Source organism: Phodopus roborovskii, unplaced genomic scaffold (assembly GCF_943737965.1).
Source record: "Phodopus roborovskii unplaced genomic scaffold, PHOROB, whole genome shotgun sequence".
In the NCBI taxonomy this organism is placed as follows: Eukaryota; Metazoa; Chordata; class Mammalia; order Rodentia; family Cricetidae; genus Phodopus; species Phodopus roborovskii.
Window position 1 is genome coordinate 8,974,850 of NW_026126558.1, and position 21,470 is coordinate 8,996,319.

Below are 21,470 nucleotides of genomic sequence, written 5' to 3' on the forward strand. Positions count from 1 at the left end.
TGGTCTGTGAGTCACCCACAGGGCCACAAGTAACCCAAATAAATTCAATGGTTCACCAGGCTGAATCTGGATGGCATTCTTTCTTTGGTCTATAGGTGCCTCCATTTTTGAGAATTAACATCACAAGGTTTCCTCAGGAAAAGCTACCTCCCCCCCTCCCCAATGATCAGGTAGATCTGCTGTCAAAAGCTGAAGAGTCCAGGAGCCGCTCAAACACTCCCACACCCAAAACTCAAGAAACCAATGCCCTGGTCTTTAACACTGTGGGGACACATCTAGTCTTCTTCACTCAACAAATGGTGCAAACAGCATGGTTAGCCCCAAGTGCTCCTGGAAAGAAATCTGTGAGGCCAGGTAGAATCTGGTGATTGACAGGGTCTGGTTCCAATCCTGAGCACCACAGGACAGCTAATCATCCTGTCTTCATGGAGAAGCAATTTTATTTTCTTCCCCTGAAGAAGAATCCACAACTTCCAATTCCCAAAGAAGTTTGTGCTTTGAAAGGTTAAGAGGCCACAGAACACATCTGTCTCCAAGGGGGCACTGGTAACATTAAGTCATCATTCAGTTTCAGAATCCCCAGAAACTACTTCTCAGGGCACATTATACAAGCAGAACACAAATCACTTATTGTGCCGACTGGCAACTGGCCAGTCACTATGTCTGTCCCTCAGTGATGCTCATCCTGTCTAGGGACTGCCATTCCAGAAGCAAGGTATCAGCTTCTGCTGGGGCGAATGCCAGGAAAGGCCTCCTAGTATCCCCAAGTCCCCTGGGGTTGCACACTCACCCCAAGGGAGGTGCATATTCTCCAGAGGTCAAAAGGTTATGGCTGTAGCCTGAGGGACAGCCCTTCTTCACCCCCTCCCTGGAGGATTTCCAGAAACCATGACGCCCACATTTCCTGGATGAAACATTCATGCATGGCAGGCTGTCCACACTTCTCATGCCTGGGGATGCTCACATCTCCGACTAGCAGTAGACTGATACGTTCTTCATCCCTCCTTCTGCCCACATCCTTCCTTCCCTTGCCTCTCCTGCCACATGTAGGGTGTGTTCACTATCTGCTCATGATGGTTCAACATTAATTCATGTCCATTTCATAACAACCTCTGTGAGCCTAGAGACTCATCAGCCAGCCCTGGTAGTCAGTAGCTGTAGGACACAGGGTGGCCTATACCCCCTGCTCACTGTGCAGTGGGACCAGCACGGGTGACACTGAAGCTGTGCCTAGCCTGCCACTTACTTTGACTTCATGAGCCCCCAAGGAAATGACCATTATCAATCCCTCTCAGCAGATGGGAGATGGAGGGCCAGGCGCAAAACAACCTACCCACAGTCAGTCAGGAAGGACAGCAGATCCCACAGAGAGGGACTGTAAAGAACAAAGGCTTCTGTGTTCCTCAAAGCAAGGTTCAGGACTGCACATGATCTGGGGCATAATAGCTGCCATAGGCAAAGGCCAGCAACTGCCCAGCCCAGTGTCACCATCACCAGGACCCCAAACCCCCAAGGACTGTCCTTGACCACCAAGGACCTTCAGCAGCAAGCCACAACCACCAGCAGCCATGCTCCCCTGGGAAGGTGTTCAAACACAGGTTCTGCAGCTCTACTCAGGTCCACTGGGTCAGGACAGCTGAGGAAAGGATGGGAGGCATCTAAACGCTGCTCCTCTCTGGGATCCTGAAGCCCACACATTGGGAGTTTGTTTGTGCAGTAAATGAGGCCAGAAGGATGGATAAAGGAAACTGAGGCTCAGTGGGGAAAGACATCCACATGGGTAACTCCCCTGACTGGGGCCAGCTCGGGCCTCCTGACCTCGGATCTGCTGTCTGAGCCACGCCCGGACAATCCTGCCTGCAGCTCGCCACAAAGGGAGCTGCCGCCAGGACAGGCACTCTGCGAAAGGCTGTATCCGTGGCACTCAGAGGCCCTTCAAAGGTCTGGAGACTACACTCCCAAAATAAATCTCTTAGCTAAACAGACATTTTCCAAGAGGCAGCATCATTTCCCAGAATACAAAGTGACCTAGAAACACAGGCCAGCAGAGCCTGGGGATGGAGGCACACTCTGCCTCCTGCCTCCTGCCTGCAGCCCTCTCTCTATCTTTACTCCTCCACACCCCGTGTCCTCCTTTCTCCTTCCTTACTACCTTCTTTCTAAAGGGGCTTTAGCATCGATGCCTGCATAATCTTTTTGTTGTTCAATACTGAGCCATTACTGCATGCCAAACCCAGACAGAAGCCCGTCTGCTTCCAAGGCTCAAAGCCTAAGTGGACACACTCATTAAAGGCGTCCTTCACATACGTGCCTGCTCCTGTTGGTGGAGGTACAGGTAAGTAGAAAGAGGGCAAAGTAAGGGAAAAGGGAGAGTGCAAACCCATCTCACTTTACCATGTGATCACTGAGCAACTTAGGTCAGGCTGTTCTGAGCCTTATGTTTCCCCCTTTGCAAAATGATAAGGATCCCCGAACAAGGTATTAAAAAAAAAAAAACCCACTTAAAACACAGCAGGTCCTGCATAAAAAGTATTGCAGCATTGCTATCACACAGCCCCGTGTGGAGGAGAGGAAGGAGAAGAGTGAAGGCTCTTGCTTTGGATTTCTAACCTTTTTTTTTTTTTTTGCTTTATGTATTTAGTTGCTATGATATTTGGCGCATACAGATTTGATTTTCATATCTTCATAAAATGCATCTCTTGTTCTTACATGAAGAACTGTTTTGTTCCATTTAGTGCATTTAAATTAGAATTTTATTTTATCAGCTAATAGCCTGGCAACTTTTTAAATGTATCTGTCTGGTTGGAATAGTTTTATTCATTCTCTTATTTTGAAAACATTTTAAAATCACAATCTCTGGCTTATTTTGTTTTGTTCTCTCTCTCTCTCGTTTCTTTTCTTTTAGTTCTGGGGATGGAACTCAGAGCTTCATATTAGGTGAACTATAACAATCAGTGCATGCATGATATTTTACTTCTTCATAAAAACTCTAACTTTTAGAACTTAATCTCAGTTAAACAGCTTTCCAGAATGTTTTTCTTGGGTTTTTTTTTGGGGGGGAGGGGGTTGACCATAAAGAAAAAAAAAAAGACAAGGAAAAAAGCTTAGTCATGAAGGCTACTCTGGCCTTATGGAACCAAGTGACGTCACAGTTACAGGAATCTGGGACAATTGAAGGCAGATGGAGCAAAGATGGTGGTGGTGAGAAGAGAGGACCATTGACAGGATAGGGAAAGTGTGAGCCATGCATTAGCTGGAGACAAGTGGTGTGACCAGCTGGCAGGTTTTAGAGCTAGAAGATGCCCTGGCTGGAACAAGTCTGGTTGGTTCTGGGATTTCCACTCACAAAGAGGAAAAGAACTCCTCAGAGGGATTGCACAGCCTGTGGACAGCTGGAGTGGGGGGGGGGGGACTGAACCTTCTGGGTCACTGTGTCCCTAAGCCCTGGACACCAGAGAGAACAGGCTGAGCTCTGAAAATCAACAAAGGAAAACTGAGCCTTCACATCTGAGTTGGGAGGGAAGACGAGACGGGGGCTGACGAGTGTTGCAGGGTGTACATTTGTTTTGTTTCGTCTTTCCCATGTGCTTATAGCTAAGAGCCTGCAAGGTGAAACAAAACAGTGAGTAGACTAACTAACACCTGTCAAGAGAAGAGAGAGAAATAGGACGGTGACTGCACTGGCTAGTTTGGTGTCAACTTGACACAAGCTAGAGTCATCTGGGCAGAGGGACTCTCAACTGAGAAAATGCCTCCATCAGATTGGCCTGTGGGCAAGTCTAGAGGGTGTTTTCTTAATTAATGATGGATGTGGGAGGGCACAGGTAGTCCTGAGCAAACCATGAGGAGCAAGCCAGTAAGCGGCAGTCTCCCAGCTTCTGCCTCCAGATACCTGCCCTGACTTCCATCCGTGACACAGTACGACCTGAGAGCTGTACGCTGAAATAAACCCTCTCCTTCCCAAGTTGCTTTTGGCAGTAATAAAAACCCTACATGTGGCAATGACTACATATGCGATAAAGTGAAGCCTGTGAAACACAAAGGCCTTCAAACCATTAAAGACCTTCTAGGTAAGAGGAGACTTGCTAGAGCTTCCATTCACAAAGACAGAAAGAAGGAAGTCGGCCCATCTATGAATGGAACACTGGGGCCCTGGCTGCAGGAAGTGTAACCAGAGGCCATGACATGGGATCTCAGGTCATGGCTTCCACACCTTTGGACTGGGTTTCTGAGGTAATCACAGAGGAAGCTGGCCCTACTCACATCAGTGTAGATGTTGGTTCCAAACACAGGGGCCCAATAGGATGGCTCTTCTCCACAGCGTGCAGGACACTGGACCCTGGAAACGAGAAGCAACTGTAGGAAGAGGGGGACAGCAGGAGACAGCGTCCTGGACTCACTCCTTGTCTGAGCTTTCAGATTCATATTCTTTAAATGAGGAAACAAAACTATCATAACATCTTGTTCTTTGTCTTCATTACATTTTTATTTGGTGTGTGTGTGTGTGTGTGTGTGTGTGTGTGTGTGTGTGTGTGTGTATGAACTCAAACATGCCATAGTATATGTGTAGAGGTAAGAGGACACTCTGCAGGAGTCTGTTCTTATACTACATGGGTCCTGGGGATTGAACTCAAGTTGTTAGGCTTGGCAACAAGTACCTTCACCCACTGAATCATCTTGCTAGTATCCAGCTTGCTCTTTAAAAAAGACAACACAGAAGCCTGGGCATCAAAGCTCAGGGGTGGATCATTTCCTCAAACATGCAGGGCCCAGGATCAAGCCCAGCACTGACAGGAGGAAGGAGACAATTGTCCCCAGGGTGTCCCCAGGGTGGTCACGGCAAACAATCCTTGTTTTTAACCATGCACATAGAACTTTAAAATCCCATAGAAAAAGTCACAGAGAAACAAAGCAGAGGAATAAGGCCCCAGGAAAGGCATGTTGGGCTGTGGGATTGCGCCTTCCTTCCCTGGGTGTTGGTGGGGTGTGCTGTGGGTGCAGAACATAAATTGTTGTCAATAGAGTTTTTAAGGCCACTTCCCTATGTGAGGAGGAAGGGTGGAGGGCCCTCACCTCAGTGACTCAGAATATTCCAAGAAGGACACAGATAACTTGAGGCAAGAAGGGTTAGATTACCATGGCACTGGTGGCCTCAGCCCAACTGATGGCCCCAGGGATGAAGAAGGTTCCTCAGACTGGAAATGGGTGGGCCCAGGTGGCTGGCAAGCCCCATGCCAGGAAGAAAAGCATTAGCTTTGCCTAAGAAAAGGTCTTTTGTGTCTGTCTGGAACAGTTTACCAGAAGCTGAGCCCAGGGACTATGAAGCCAAGATGGCGGCTGAAAGCCACCTGGCCCAGAGACAGGCAGGATGCTTAGCAGAAAGGAAGCCAATCATCCTGGTTGAGGCAGCTCCTGAAGAGGAAGGAAAGGACCAGGCAGGAAAAGTGTGGTGTGTGTGTGTGTGTGTGTGTGTGTGTGTGTGTGTGTGTGTGTGTGTGTGTGTGTTCATATGATATATGTGTATGGAATGTGATGTGGTGTGTGTTTGTGGTATAGTGTGTGTATATTATGTGCTGTGTATGTGTGTATGGGTATGGGGTATGTGTTATGTATGTGTGTTTGTGGTATGGTATGTGTAGTATATGGTGTGTGTGTGGGGGGCTAGTTTTAAAAAAAACAGTTTGAGAATCTAAGAACCCCCAAAACTGCTCCAGGTGTTGTCAGGTCAGGAAGTTGCACGGACATGTGGACCATGGACAGGGCTCTCTTTGTGTTTCCTGCCCTTTCCTTCTGTCTCTCTGTAACACTCAAGAAATCCACACTAAATTGCTGTGATGTTTCCTTGGCCACTCAAGCCAGAGTTGTCTCCCTAACAGCATCTTCGTAGACTTTTCCCTGTGCAGACCAGGGGGCTCTACCCTTTGTTCCTTCCAGAATCCAGTCTCCAGGCCCCAGTGCTCCGAGAACAGCATATCACCCTGCACTATAGGAGGCTGCTAACTCAGGGTGCTGGACCCACACCACACTACAGCTCCAGTGGGGCTGAGTGCTGCTCTGGCTGGAGGTCAGATTCTCTTTGCTGTATTTTCTGACAGGGGAGCAACTTGTAACAAGCAGGCACCCTTGGACCCTGCTGAGTCTAGGAGGGGACACATTTCTATGTCTCCTTCCAAAGGGCTTTAGAGAATGGGTCCCCAGGACAAGGAGAGTCCTCTCTGATGAGTCATGGCTCCGCTGGACACAGTGGCTATTCTGTTCACCAAAGTTGGGAAGTGCCCATGCTGAAAGCTCTGGGTCTGTGGGGCCCCTTGTAGTTAATGATCTTACCTGCCTCCCATGAGGAGTAGAAACACTTGGGTGGGAGTTAGATAACTCCAGCTTAGATAACAGACAACCTCTGAGTACAGCCCAGCACAGAGCCTCCTATGCTTGCCTGGCATGGACAGAGCCATACCCAGGTAGGCCTGCAGGAAGACACCTGTGGAGAGAGGCCTCAGTCCCTCTTACCTTGGACAGTGGGTGGCCGGCTTCTCAAAGGGACAGAGCTGTGCGACTGTGGTGTAGCAATCCACACTCCTCTCTGAGAACAGGAGACAAAGTGTCAGGTCACAGCTCACAGATCAGCAGAGCGGAGACAGCCCCACAGCCCAGTGTGTCTGCACGTGCGTACATCTCCCCTGGTCTCTCAAAACCTGCCCCCCCCTACCATCTTTGGCCATCCCAGGTGTGATTCTATGTCTACACATGGGGAAGCTGAGTGATCTTAGTGGCCACAATGGCTCAATCACTAGCTCCTGCCTCGGTTTCTCACCTCCCTGGCATCTCTCCCTTCCAGGATGGTGACTATGCCCATCGAGGCCTTTAAACAGCAGACCTGACACTGACCCTGTCCATTCAGAAGGCAGCCAAGCCCCTGAGTCTGTGTTCAGTTACAACCAAGTTCAAATCTAGATTTGCTTAGAAACCAGTGAGAGAGTGAGTGGTGGTAGAGGCAGAGGCAGGCGAGTCTCTGAATTCCACGCCAGCCTGGTCTACAGAGTGAGTGCCAAGACAGCCAGGGCCACACAGAGAAACCCTGTCTCAGAAATCCAAAAAAAAGAAAGAAAAAAAGAAGAGAGAGAGAGAGAGAGAGAGAGAGAGAGAGAGAGAGAGAGAGAGGAGAGAGAGAGGAGGGGGGAGGAAGGAAGGAAGGAAAAAAACCAAAACCAGAGACATGGCCTCTCCTGATAGCCTTTCTTGGGAACAATAGCCTCGGGCTGAGATGATAACTACAAAGGAAGGAATTCCTGGGAAATCCCAGACACTCTGTGTGTCACTCTACTGCCTCGGGGCCTCGCTTGCTTACCTTTCACTTTTGACACCACGAAGGAGCTAGAAGGCTTGTATTTGCTAGAAAGGAAAACACAGTCAGTGCATACTGGGTCCTTCTAACAGTCCGTGTGCTTCACACTGCCCTGCCTGAAACATGGTAACCAGAAAAGCTTAGACTATTCTAGGACTGCATAAACTTTTGTCACCGGTGACCTGGGGAAGCCTCCAGAACCCCTCCCCCCTTTGGGGGGGTTCAAGAAAGGGTTTCCTGTGTGGCCCCAGCTGTTTTGTCATTATCTCTGTAGACCAGGCTGGCCTCTAACACACAGAGATTCTCCTGCCTCTGCCTCCTGAGTGCTGGGATCAAAAGGGCTCAACACCACTGCCAGGCCAGAAACCTTTCTTAGAATAATACATTTCTCTTTTGGTTTCTTGATAAATGTCCCAGCAGGGTTGGAACTCACTGTAGTGTGGGCTAGCCTCAGATTCATGGTGGTCCTGCTTCAGACAGAATAAAGGGTTTTAAATGCATATGATGAAGCAGGGCCAGGAATCAGAAGGCTAGAAGAAGTAAGATCCAGAACATAACCAGGTGAGCCAACCCTCGGAGACCTCTGACTGGATCAGCTGGTGGCCCACGGGAGTTAGGCAGCTGTGCCACGCGGGTTGTCTTTTGTTTTCCTGTTTCCTTAGATGCTTTTCAGAGTCTCAATAATATGTGGGGTGGGGGGATGTATGCTTGGGGGTGGACATGCAAGTGTGTGCATATGTGTGTGAAGGCCACGGGCACCATCCACCTTTTGGGGGCATGGAGGAGGAGACAGGACCTCTCGCCAGGAGTTCAGCAGGTAGGCTAGGCTGCCCCTGAGCTCTGGGGATCCTCCTGTCTCTGCCTCCCCAGTGCCAGGATTACAAATACATGCCCCCACACACAGCTCAAACTCAGGTCCTTGTATTTGCATGGCAATAAGTTTACCAGATGAGCCATCTTCCCAGCCCTGGAAACTGCTTCCACAATAAGAAAACAGTCAGGACTCCCCCCACACACACACCCCTGGTACACACACACACACACACACACACACACACACACACACACACACCAGGTACCTCAGGGACTCCACGCCATTCTTTTTAGATTTGACAAAGAAGGGTACCATCCCATTTCTGGTGACATCCACCAGGCCACCTCGATCATCAATGACACCATAGTGGACAGCAGCCCGGCATATGCTGGAAGACTACAGAGCACAAAAGAGACCACAAATGTACAGAGTTCCTCTCCCAGAACCATCTGAGTCACTTGTCCCTGGCCAACCAAAAGCCAAAACGTTGGACCAAAACATACCCCACCTAGCCCTTCACTGCCATCCTTAGCCCCACCTTTGTTCCTGGATAGCTTAAGAGGTCATCCTAGCTGTTTAAGCCCTTTTAGTGAAGCATTGTTGACCCCAGTCCCAAAGTGACATATTCAGTCCTGGTTCCCAGAAGTGGCTTCAACACTAGTCCATGTGGGTCAGTCCATTCCAATGCTCCAGGCTGAGCCAGGATAGAACACACCCATCTCTATGAATCTCATTTTCTTTAAGCTACCTGGTGGAGTCTCCCATGTGCTGGGCACAGAAACACTGGTCATACTCACACTTTCATAAAAGAGAGATCCAAAAACCTTCGCCTTGTTGTTCAAACAGCCTGCTGGGCATTGGTACCTGATGGGTAAATAAAGCAAAGCTCATTGGTGAAATCACCCAGTGACATTGCCATGTTTCCTCACTAGCTTTCTTACTGAATTCAGAAATGTCACCAATGGACCCCGCTGCTGTGAACAATTATGTGTGTGTACATGTGGGTGTGGGTGCCTGCAGATGTCAGAAGAGCTGGTTAGGTTACTTGGAGAGGAAGTTAAAGGTGTTTGTAAGCTATCAGTTAAGTACTAGGATTCAAACCCTGGTCTCCATGTAGAGCAACCCACTGCTGAGTCATCTCTCTAGCCCATTTGTTTTGAGACTGAGTCTTACTTTTGTGGCCCAGGCTGGCTTGGAACTCATTATATAGTTTCAGACTGCCCTCAAATATGTGACGATCCTTCTGCCTTTGCTCCTCAGTGTTAGTATGACAGGTGTACACTATCCTGTGTGTGTGTGTGTGTGTGTGTGTGTGTGTACATATGTGGTACATGAGAATGGTAGCCAAAAGTCAGTGTTGCATATCTTCCTTGATCGCTCTCCACCTTAGTTTTTGAGACAAGTTTCTCTTTAAACCTGGGCCTCACCATTTAGATAGGCAGACTAGCTGGTAAATCCTTGGGATCCCCCGTCTGTACTTCCTCCCTCCAGCCCTGGGATTACAGACCCACACCCAGCTTTTTCATGGAAGCTAAAACCCTGGTTCTCACACTTGCACAAGCCTTCACCTGTGTTGAGCTGTCTCCAGAGCCCAAGGTTTGTTGCTGCTTAATGAGGTTAACAGAACAATGAGGCCCCTGTTTACCACAGACCAAAAACTAGCCTGTAGGATAGCCTTCAAGTTCATGTCCACAGACCCTCCAACTTCCCCTTGTAAACATGTATAAGCCCTGTAAAAAGCCAGCAAGTTCTCAGGGTGGTGGTGCTGCACACCTTTGATTTCAGCACTGGGGAGGCAGGGACAGGGGGATCTCTGTGAGTTTGAAGCCAGCCTGGTCTACAGAGTGAGTTCCAGGACAGGCTCCAAAACAATACAGAGAAACCCTGTCTCAAAAAACAAAAACAAAACAAAACAAAACAAAAAACAAAAACAAGCAACAACTAAGTCAGCAACTTATCCAACTGCACACCAAATGTACTGAGACTTATAAAGGAGTAGACAGATGGCAGCAGGTGACAGAGACACAGCCAAATGTAACTTATTGTCACCATATGTCAGTTTGTTACATAGCTACTAAGAAAACCCCAAGGGTCTGAGGAATACTGGTGGGCTTTCAAGGATGACCAGTGAATGTATGAGCACGACTGGCCTCAGCTACATGGATAAAGAAGGGGGAGCAAAATGAGGGGGTTTGGGATGCTTGGGGGTTTCTTTTTCTTTCTTTTTTTTTTTTCTTGTCTTTATGGATTGTTGTTTTCTGAATTATATAATGAATTAAAACACCTTTTAAAGTGGGCCCTGGGGGTTGTGGGGAAGCTTAGGGAATGTTACTTCTACAGTGAGGCTGGGCTGCCATTGTTTGTGGTACCCCAGCTGACTACAGGCCTCTGGGGCCTCTGTAGACAGACCTTCAGCATCTTCCTGCCCAGGGAATGCCATCTCACCTGCTGAGCTTAGTGCTCTCATGAGAAGTGTACCTGCTCCCTACCCAGTTTACCCAGTACAGACGGCAAATGCTGCCTTGGGGGTGTGGTCATTCTACCACATCTGTCCTCTGTCACTAACTCAGTGTTTTCCTCCTACAGGACAGTACTGCAGAGGCTTCCATGGCACACCAATGGATGTGCCCCTGGGACAGCCACATCCTGGCTACTGCTTCATATCACTCCTTGTGTGAGTGAAGGACTCTCACAGAATGGACTCCCCCAGGCCCATTGGGTCATAGGGAGAGTCACCTTCTTCCAGCAGGTGCTTCAAATGGCTCCTCTCAGCTCTTGGCAGACTCAAAGAGGCCTTAAGTGACATCCTCTCAACACTCAGCTAGTTGAGGCTAACACCCCTCAGGGAATAGATCTCATGCTCTATCTACAGAGGGCATCCTGCTACCCTTAGAGACTGTAGCTGCTGGCTAAACCTCAGGGAGCTTGAAGCCAGCCCCAAGGGCAAGATTCACACAAGGGGTCAACCACAAACTGAAGTGACCACTGGTTTGCCACCAGGGTTAAGATATATCGGCAACAATGAGAGATTTCCTGTCTATTACTCCCATAATGCACTTCATGGGGGACCCACATCCCACAGGGTGTAGCCATCTCTGGACCAGAGACAAAGCACTTGGCAGTAATGTGTGCCGAGCAGGATTATTTTAGGATACACTGGTTATTTTAGGATACTATCCACGGTTTTGGTTGTCCCTACTGACATTTGAAGAGATCAAGGTCTTGGAGATTGTCCAAAATTCCCTAATATACATGGTATCCCACCTCAATGTCTCATGTCCCTTGGAGTGACAGTTGAGAAACTCTGATGACATGTGACAGAGGTAGATCATTCCTCAGCCAATCTGTGCTCAATCTGAGGTGGTGGTCAGGTGTGACAGTGGGTGTCATGGTTAGGGGAAGGGACAGAGGAGTGTCATGGTCAGTCTAATTAGTACATGGTACAGTCTGTTGTACATTGTGCTAACAGTACCAGCGCCATTGACCCACTCATGTTCCCAAGCGGCTCAGAGTAGGAAGCAAGCAGATCATGTGACTGACGTGTGTCTCAAGAGGATCGGGAAGGCAGCTAGCCCAGCCCAGCCCAGCCCAGCCCAGCCCAGCCCAGCCCAGCTGGGCCCTCACCTGTTACATGTGGATCCCTTGCATTTATCCTTCATCTTGGTGTCACAGCGAACCACTTGGGCTAGGAGAGATATGGGGGTGGGACTATGAGTCCAGAAGGGTGGGTTAGAAGACCCCTTTCCCATTCCAAGAGACATTATGGAATGTTCTGGAATCCATACCATAGCTAGAGCAAGAGCTGTACCTCCAGGCTATGGGCTTCTGTGGGAGGCTTGAACAGCAGAAATAGACTTTATTTCTATTTCCTTTTTTTTCCTTGTCATTTTTTTAGCTATTTTATTAATTTATTTTTTTATATTCCAATCCCGGTTCCCCCTCCCTCCTCCCACTACGTCCACTCTCCCTCCTCCCATCTGCTCCCCAGGAGAGGGTAAGGCCTCCAGGGAAGTCCACTAAATCTGTCCCATCATCTTTTTCTTGTCATTTAAAAACAGGTTTTCACGATTAGCCCAAGCTAGCATCAAACTTGAAGTCTTCCTGCCTCAGCCTCCATCACTATGCCCAGCTCCAGAGCCAGTTGTGACATTATACAAGTTATTTTCCACTGAGACCCAACTACTACCCTTAATCAAGTTCTTATGAGCATTAAATAAAAACCATGTGACCATGAAGGCCGCCTAATATACACTCAGTCCCCATAGCCCAACCTTGCTCTGAGAAGGTAAGGCTTACAAAGGGGTGGGACATACAGGGGGCATGGCTTGTGGTGGGTGTGGAAGCTGAAGGATGAAGGGTTCAAGGTCATCCTTAGCGACACAACAAGTTCAAGAGCAGCCTGGGCTCCATGAGACTGACTTCAAATGAGCAAACACAACATCCTGCCTGGAGGAACGTGCCGTCCCAGCAGCCTCCTGTCAGGCTTGCTTCCATGACTTACAAGCATCATTTTCAAATGAGAATTGAGGTTGCACCCCAACCAGCTCTGCCCGACCCTCTCCCTGGTGCCAGGAAGCCAGCTCCCATTCTCTGCCAGCCCCTAGCAAAGGTGGTGGTGTGGGGGGGAGGCAGGTGTCCCCTGAGGCTGGGGACATCAACTCACTCATGAAATTGATGGCTGGGGTCTTCTTGGGCTTCGAGGGTCTGACCACCCTGGGCTGAACCTCGGGAGCAGGGGGCGATTCCACCTCATTATTCTCATCCACCTCCGGTTTCTGACTGTAGGGTTCCTCTAACAGGGGGCGAGGGGAGAAAACATGCTGGATTCAACAAAAATGTTCTTTGGTTTTGCTTTGTTGTTAGGGCTGGATTTTACTGTGTAGACCAGACTGGCCTCAAACTCATAGAGATTCGCTTGCCTCTGCCTCCCACATGCTAGGATTAAAGGTTTGTGACATCCGAGCCATCTCTAAAATGCTCTTTGGAAAAAGCATCCTGCAGACTAAGCTCTGAGATTTGGCTTCACAAAGGGTCGTTTCAACTAGAGAGAGGAGGTTCCATGCTGGGGAGAGGCCTGCCCTGGTGGAATTCTACCAGTCCTGAGAGCATGGAAGGTCAGCTCATTCCCATGTTTACTTTGGACCTCAGAGAAGTAGCCCTGGGTGGGGCTGAGCGCAGCACGCACACCTGGATGGCAGAATGGTCATTTGTCCCTCCTCCTCTTCCATACACTCATCTGCCCCTGTCCCTAACCTTAGCCTCAAAACGGCAACTTTCTCCGAGGTCCCTCTGATCTCACTCGTCACGCTTCTACCCCTAGTGTCAGGGACCACTCACCTGGCTGAAGCCATGGCTCAGCAATGGAGAGTCACTGCGTTAATACTGGACCTGGCTAAACATAGTGGCTCATGCCTGTAATCTCAGCACGCAGGAGGCTAAAGCAGGAGGATTGCTTCAAGTTCAAGGCCGGCCTGGCTATAAAGTGAGTAACATGACAATCTAGTCCACATCGTGAGATGCCCTAGCTGGCTTTCTATTGATGTGCTCAATACCATGACCAAACATAACTCGGGGAGGAGAGGATTTGTTTGGCTTACAGATTACAGTTCAGTGAGGGAAGCCAAGAGAGAACCTGGAGGCAGGGGCTGATGCTGCTTACTATCTTGCTCTGTATGGCTTGCTCAGCCTGCTTTCTTATACAACTCAAGACCACCTGTTGAGGGTGGTATCACTCACAGTAGGCTGGGCCCTCCCACATCAATCACTAATCAAGAAAATGCCCCTTACAGGCATGCCTCCTGGCCTGGCTGACAGGCATTTTCTCAGTAGAGGCACCCTATTCCCAGATGATACTAGCTTATATCAAGTTGACAAAACAAACAAACAAACAAAAACCTAACCAGTACACTCTGTGCTAAGAGGGCAGGACAGATCTGCAACCTTTACATTAGGGCTGAGGCAGGAGAATTGTGAGCTCAGGGCAGTCTGGACTGCATAATGAGATCCTGTCTCAAAAGGCATTAGACCTGGTACATGGAACTATTGAAAGTCCCAGCTCCTCCTTTAAAAGATTATAGCTTGCCCAGTGTCAATCTTTTTCCACCTCAGGGCATCATATTCCATCCTTCATCACCCTGCCTCCTCCCCTACACTGCCCTCAGCCCCACCCTGTTTCAAATCACTTCACTTCATGCCTCTGAGCATCAGGTCACTAACCTCCCTTCTTATTCAGAAGGACAATAGAAGTGGGACTACCAGGACACCAAACTCTGATCTCCAGCCAAAGCAGAGCCTGAGGGCGGGTTGGCCCTCCTGTGCCACCTTACCCCCAGGCGGCCCCACCAAGGACCACAGTTCTCCACAAATGTCTGTATGGCAGAGCCAGGCAGGAAGCATCTTCCATGCACCTCAAAGGAGAAGGTACAGAAACTCCCTGGAGTCCAATAAACCCACTGAACACACCTCCCTCACTGCCCCTTCAAAGCTCCACCCACCCACCTTAACCTTGCTCATTAGCACTCCCATAGGGCGGGGCGGGGGTGGGGGGGTAGGGGATGAGTCCTCCTTCTCCCAGGCTGGCAGTTTCCTTCATGAGAAAATATTACGTCCCGTGCAGAGTTGGACTATCAGTGGACCAAGACTATTTCAAGGAGGAAAAACAAAGCACCCATCGGCCTCTCTGACTCCACAGAGACCCATCATCCCCAAGGGCAACTGTCTCTCCTAGAGTGATGTCCCCTGCCACCATGACAGGTATCCACTGGGCAGTGAATGGGGGCCGATTCATTCCAGACTAGCCTTGGCCTGAGAGGAGAAGAGACAGGATAGCAGATGTGAAAAGGCATGCGTATGGTTGGCTGTTTTTTCATGTTTGTTACCAGGAGCCCCAGCTTCATAGCCCAACATACCTCTCAATACCCCACACACAGGAGAAGTTTGACAAAATCCCAAGTGAACAAGCAACTCAAACCCCTGAGAGCCAAGGGAAAAGGATGAGCACCAGCAAGGTCTGAGGTCCCCAAGGCTGGAATTCCCAAAGCACAGTAGCACCTACTCTGGGCTGAACTCCACAGAGCCCCTGGGCTACACAGGCAGCCCCAACACCTGTCCCATCAATGCAGCCATTCAGAATCCACTGCTGACAGCCAGGCTGTCTGAGAGTGAGCTAGGTTTCTTCCATTGGCTTTAGGATCTGATGACTCAAAAGGCCAGCTTTACTAGAGAAATCTAGTTTGGGAGGGTCTGAGATAGCACACTCTTTCAAAGCAAGGGCAGGCAGTCCTAGTCTCCAGACCCACACATGAAAATGGAAAGCTGAAAGTCATGTACCCAATCCCCTCTGTGAGATGCCATAGGGATGTGTGACCCAAAAGGACTTAGGTACATCCTAGTAACTATCCCTGTATAGACCAGGCTCTGTTCAATCCCAGGATATTCAACACACAGTCTGCTCCAAGCCAGGGTTCTCAGGGCCTAGGGCATTGCCACCCCACAGGTCCCCCTAGCTCTGTGACTGTGACATGTAAGCACTCAGGCCCTGCCCCCAATCCTCATCTTTCTGCCATAAGAGACATGGCAATCACTTCACATATTAGGAAACTGAGGCTCAGAGGGGCAAGGGGATGTAAAAAGAGCCCCATCTAGGCTCACAAAGCTGGGATGTAGCTGGACAGGGAGTTGGGTACCTCCCCAGCCTGTTATCCCCAACAGGGAGGTACCGGATAAAATGAAACTTCTATCCTTATCCTTAAATCCTTGTGTCCCCATTATAGGTCATGGCCTTAAGGGTGCCATGGCACACCCTAATTTAGTGGCTTATGTAGATAAGCTGAGCTAGGGGAGGTTTTCTGCATGGTTAGCTAAGAAAACGACAATGTCTGCCAAGCAAAGTTGGGTGTTTTCCACCACAAATAAATGAATAAGCACATGGGCACCGTGGGATGGGTAAGCTCGTGTCTGGGGCCTCTGTGTGCTCTGACTCTTTGAAAGAGCCCTCTGTGGAGGTGAGGGTCTGTTTATTCACCAGCATGCAGGGCACACCTGTCCAGTGCCCTGAGTACACCAGCAGCTGTAATAACTGGGTAACCAAGTTCCAGAGAAGTTTTGGAATCGTAAGAACATGGTGACAGGTGCATGTCTGTCTGATGTCTAGATTCCCTGAAGATGGGGACATCAGACTTGTCTCCAGGCAAGAGCTGTCATAGTTACTTGGCATAAGGCAGTTCATGGGACAGACTGTAGGCAGGGCCATACTCCCTACTTCTGTCCCATCCCTCTAGTAGCATCCTTCACATCCGCTAGCTGGAGTGGCAAAGAGCGTGGCCTTCTGTGAACTAAGACTTTTGCTATTCCACACCCCAGGGCCCCACAGACTGACGCCGTGTCCATCTTAGGAACAGTACAGGCAAGAGGGTCACTGCTGCATACCCACCCTCCCCTGCAGCAGAGCCTGCCCACTCCGTACCCTGTTAGCCCCGGGCCAGCCGTTGGTGTCACACAGAACATAAATCTCAGCCACAGACATCTGCTGAGCTGGGGACACACCCCCACACCACCTCCACTTCTGAGACACAACTTCTGAGAGCCAGAACTATTCCAGAATGCTGAGACAATGTTAAGTGTGAGAACGTGTGGTGTTTACCGTGAGAGGAAAATGGATGCTTTCTAGGAAACAGTCACAGGCAGAAAGCAGCCTGTCCCCCAGGCAACCTAAGCAGCAGTCACTCTCAAGAGGATAAAGGACAAGGGCACAAGTGCACGTGGCTGATTGGGTGAAACTCAAACTGCTTGCTTTGAGTTTCATGTTAATCACCCGAATGGCTGTGAGTTCAAGGCCAGCCTGATGAGTTCCAAGATAGCCAGGGCTACACAAGAAACCCTGTCTTGAAAAACAAACAACAAACAAACAAAAAACCCTAAAAAAACAAAAACTTGATTTTGTGTGTGTGTGTGTGTGTGTGTGTGTAGGTTTTGTTTTGGAGAGATCCCAGGAGGCAAAATAGAGTATTGCTATGTTGTCTAGGCTGATCTCAAATTTTTGGCAACCCTCTTGCCTCAGCTACCCAATTGCTTGGATGATAGGTGTGAGCCACCACCTCTGACTTACAACCCTCTGTCTTAAGTAGACATGCTTAAAAAAAAAAAAAAAAAAAAAAGTTAGGAGGGAGTCTGGGCTATGTTCCCTGGGGCCAGACCACAGAGCCACCTGGGGAAGAGGGTTTATCTCAGGACAGCAGGGTCTGTAAGGGATATCTCAGGACAGCGGAGTCTGTAGGTGGCAAGGGCCAAGTGCAGAGAGCAGAGGGGCACAGAACTAAAGGGTGGCAGGGTGGCTACGGGGTGGGTCTGGACCTGACTTCATTTCCATTTCAGCCTTCAACACCTGTGACTCAGAGGACTGGAAGCCACGCCAGGGCTGGGGCCCTCACACCACCTACCTCGGTAGCATAGGTTGTTCCTGCAGCCACCTCCATAGCTGGGTGGGCACTCAGAGCAGGGACGGCCATTCTTGTAGGGGGCCTCACCAATCCAGTTTCCCCTGGAGACAGACCAGAAACACCATGAACCACGTCCTTTAAGCCCAGGGCCCCACTAGGGAACATCAAACAGAGTCCCTGATGCTGAGAGGACACCGTCCTGGTCCAGGAAAAGAAGCCTCCCCCTCCAGTTCCAGCCAGCCAGGGGGCTCTGGGCACAATGAAGAGACTGTCACTGAGCATTGCATGAGGAATGGCTCCAATGGTGACATATACAGCCCCAGACCCATCTGAGCAACCTCAAACAGTGGCCCCTACCATGAGCCGTGGCTCATTAATCATACAGTAGCTAGCCACCAGGATAACACTTGGGCAAGGCTCTTAATAGTGTCTATGAAGCAAAGAGGCCCACCAAGATGGTCGTTGGTCACTTTCTAGGGAGGCAAGGCTCCTGTCAGAGCCACTGAGAGACCCCATAGACTCCTCTATGCAACCTGTGGCCCACGACAATAGCCAAAGAGTGATGACATCACTGAGCCATGGAGGGAGGTGGCCCATACTGGGGGAGGAGCCTCACCTCCTCTTCAGCCACTGTCACAGTGTAACCCCCACAGACCCACCTGGTCAGTCAGGGCAGCCTCGGGACATTGGTGTGGACCCCGCAGTTCTAACCTTGCAAGTATTTTGGCTGGGGACACACAGTGGGGGACACTGAGATGAACCTCAGTGGGACATCAGGCATGGACTGAAATTCCCCCTACTGTTCGTGGAAGAGCTTGATAGTTTCCTCAGAAAACTGAGGCGCCTCAGGGGTTTGTCCTGCTCCCCAAAACCATTTCTCCTCAGCATACTGGATCCTGTTTCCTCAATGATAGATAGCTCTGCTATCTCTCATGGCCAAGTGGGCACACAGCAGGAAGATGGGCGCCTGCAAGCCGGGTGAGACCACCCCAGCACCAATGCCCCCAGGCCTTCATGCTAGATGTCTACCCTCCCAAACAGGACTTGACGAAGTATCTGCCATTAGGCCCTAGCCTCCTTCAGTGGCCACTACAGGTCCTAGGCTGGTTAAGTGGAAGACTGTGACAATATGGTGCCTTTACCAAGAAAGGGGAGAGAACAATGCCAGGGATGGGAATTGTTTTGTTTCTGTTAAAAAAAAATCTTTTTACATTTATTTATTTAGTGTGTTTGTGTGTATGCATGTGAGAGTTAGTTCTCTCCTTCTACTATATGGGTCCTGCGGATCAAACTCAGGTCATCAGGCTTGGAAGCAAGCCCCTTAACCTGCTGAGCCATCTCACCAGCCCCAAGAGTTATGCTTTTGATCAGAGCTGCCAGCATTTTTTAAACATAAAGGTTTAATCCAAGGTGTCCCTCACTTTACACCTTCAGCTGTGCTAAGAGTTGCCCTGGGGACCATAACCTGCAGGAATGTGGCTGCTCAGCTGCTGCCCCATAGCCCCAAAGCCATGCTCCATGGTTTCTCCAGCCTTTCCCCTCCTAACCCCACAGCTCCCCACCCCCACCTCACTCCACCTCCTCTGGCCTGTGTTATTCCTCTAGTAAATACGCATGTCTGGGAGCCCACCACAGTGCCTTTGCCCGTGCAGGGATGACGGCCAGCATCATTGTTCAAACCACAGGCTGCAAAGGGGTAAGTGACTCTGCTCTGCACATATCTGTGCAGTGAGCCATTGGGTGAGTGACCGCACTGTGACAGAGATGCTGAGGAGAGAACTGGCATGGCCTCTTCAGGAAGGGAAGTAGAAGCTGACACAAACCAGCCAGCCTGGTGGGAGGGCGTGTCTCCTTAGACTCCATCCGTGGCTCCAGTGCAGAGAAAACAGCACTATTCACCCCCCCCCCCTTTATCTTTCACTCTCTCTTGCCCAGCCTCTCTCTCCACTCTGTCTCTCCTCCTACCAGACTACAGCTACTCCAAGTGGCCCTGGGAGATGACTCATAAAACCAGTTGGAGCAATTGTGGTCCCCCTTGTCTATGATTGATCTAATTCTGGTCAAGGACATTTTGTGGAGAAATGCCAAAGGAGACAACCCATTCCTACATTCCTACTATGTGAAGTAGAATCGTAGGGGAAGACACAGTGCTGGAATTCCGCAGCCATTTGGGGCCATGAGGACCTACCTTAAAAAGGGCCCAAGTGTTTGCTGACTCTCTGAGCCATTTGCTCATCTAGAAGCAATTTTAGACCAATTTTAGCTAGCCCCACCACCACCACCCCTGCAGCTGCTGCTGCCACCGCCGCCGCCGCTGGCAAACAAGTGCATCCCAGCCACTTTGTACAACCAAGACAATGCAGTCTTACTTTGGAGAATAATTGCAGACAAGATACACAGCATTCTCCCAAATGTCTCCCCAGACGTTCATGCTCTGACAGGTGTGTACAGCACAGCCAATCTTGTTGGTGGTGGCCCAGACCATCTGAAAAGACATCACTGTGTTACTACAGCTCAGGGGCAGGGTGCCCCAGGGCAACAGCGGTATGTGGGGTACCAGAGAAGAGACACCCACTGTGGGAGTGCACATGCCTTTTAGAAACAAGCTATAAGCACACGATGGTGGAAAACCTCAGCCATGTAAATTGCCATAAAGGTTTCCAGGGCATACTCCAGGTTTCTCATCCGTGAATTCATCCATAGCAAGTAGCAGGACACAACCAGTGTGCTTCGAGAAGCACTGAGTTAGAGCAAAGGCCTCATTTGCATTCACATTTGCAAACACACTCCCCAGGTCTGGGGCCCAGGCTGAGTGGAGTTCAGCAGCACCTGAATTACCTGTGTGTAGTGGGTGCACATGGTCCCTGAGCAGCGCTCTGGGCACCATGGGTTGCACTCGTGGGGGTAGGGGTAGGTGTAGTCCTTCACCTCGTCGTACCAGGACTGCACATGGAACCCAGGAGAGCGGTACCTAGAGGGCAGAAGTGGTGGGTGGTCCACAGATAGGGACCCAGGCTCCCAACCCTGCTAGCACCTGCCTGAATCTACCCTATCTTGGGCGGCCTCCAAGGCACCTGTGTGTGCAGGGGGGATTTACATTTGTTGGCTTAATTATGTGTTCATTTCCATGCACAGCAGGTGAAATACATGCAACTCAGGAACCCAAGATTTCAGACACACTGCAGCCAAGACCACCTTGATGAAAGATGTGCGTGCAGAGCAGGTGAGGGGCTGCAGGCCTGTCCTCTCAGCTACTGAGGAGGTTAAGGTAGGAGGATGTCAAGTTCAAAGCCAGCCTGAGCTACAGAGTGAGTTCGTGGAAGAACTTGAGTCAAAAAGTGAGAAGAGGGGCGGGGTGTGACTCAGCAACAGTGATTACATGTGGGAGGCTCCCGAGAGAAGGGGAGGGAAGGAGAAAAAGAGAAAAAAGAAGGAGGGAAGAAGGGGGAGGGAGGAAAGGATGGGATGAGGAAAAAAGGGAAGGAGAAAGGGAAAGAAAGAGGAAGGAGGAAGGGAGGGAGGGAGGGAGGAAGAGAGGACAGAAACAGGGCTGGTCAGGACCAAGCAGGGGGACTTTGCAAGGAGACAGAGAGGAGGAGGGTAGGCATGCATATAGGTTCACTTGAAGCTGATGCAAAGGCCAGGAGACATAAAGCAGATGAAGAATGACACACAGCTAGGACACTGTGGTGAAGCCATTGATCTGGGGCCACTGCCCCAGGCTGGCCTTGAACTCAAGATTCTTCTGCCTCCTCTTCCTGAGCACTGGGATTCCAGGTGTGAGCCACTATGCAGTCACTGTTCTGTTTTGTTTCAATCAGGAAGAATAATAATAACTCATCTGTGAACCCACAGTCCCTTGGTCACCAGCAAGTAT

General features: G+C 49.9%; 1 protein-coding gene across 1 annotated transcript in view; it reads right to left on the reverse strand.

The window, feature by feature from the left end:
- The window catches only part of Crispld2 (cysteine rich secretory protein LCCL domain containing 2), a 55,531-nt gene that overhangs the window by 15,016 nt on the left and 19,045 nt on the right, over positions 1–21,470 (reverse strand). The window contains exons 4-13 of the mRNA XM_051201585.1: positions 20,432–20,564; positions 19,963–20,078; positions 17,594–17,694; positions 12,820–12,948; positions 11,781–11,841; positions 8,954–9,020; positions 8,422–8,552; positions 7,346–7,389; positions 6,508–6,580; positions 4,264–4,339 (exon numbers count right to left, since the gene is read on the reverse strand). Coding sequence (XP_051057542.1) covers positions 4,264–4,339; positions 6,508–6,580; positions 7,346–7,389; positions 8,422–8,552; positions 8,954–9,020; positions 11,781–11,841; positions 12,820–12,948; positions 17,594–17,694; positions 19,963–20,078; positions 20,432–20,564 — 931 coding nt within the window. The remainder of the gene's footprint in view (positions 1–4,263; positions 4,340–6,507; positions 6,581–7,345; positions 7,390–8,421; positions 8,553–8,953; positions 9,021–11,780; positions 11,842–12,819; positions 12,949–17,593; positions 17,695–19,962; positions 20,079–20,431; positions 20,565–21,470) is intronic.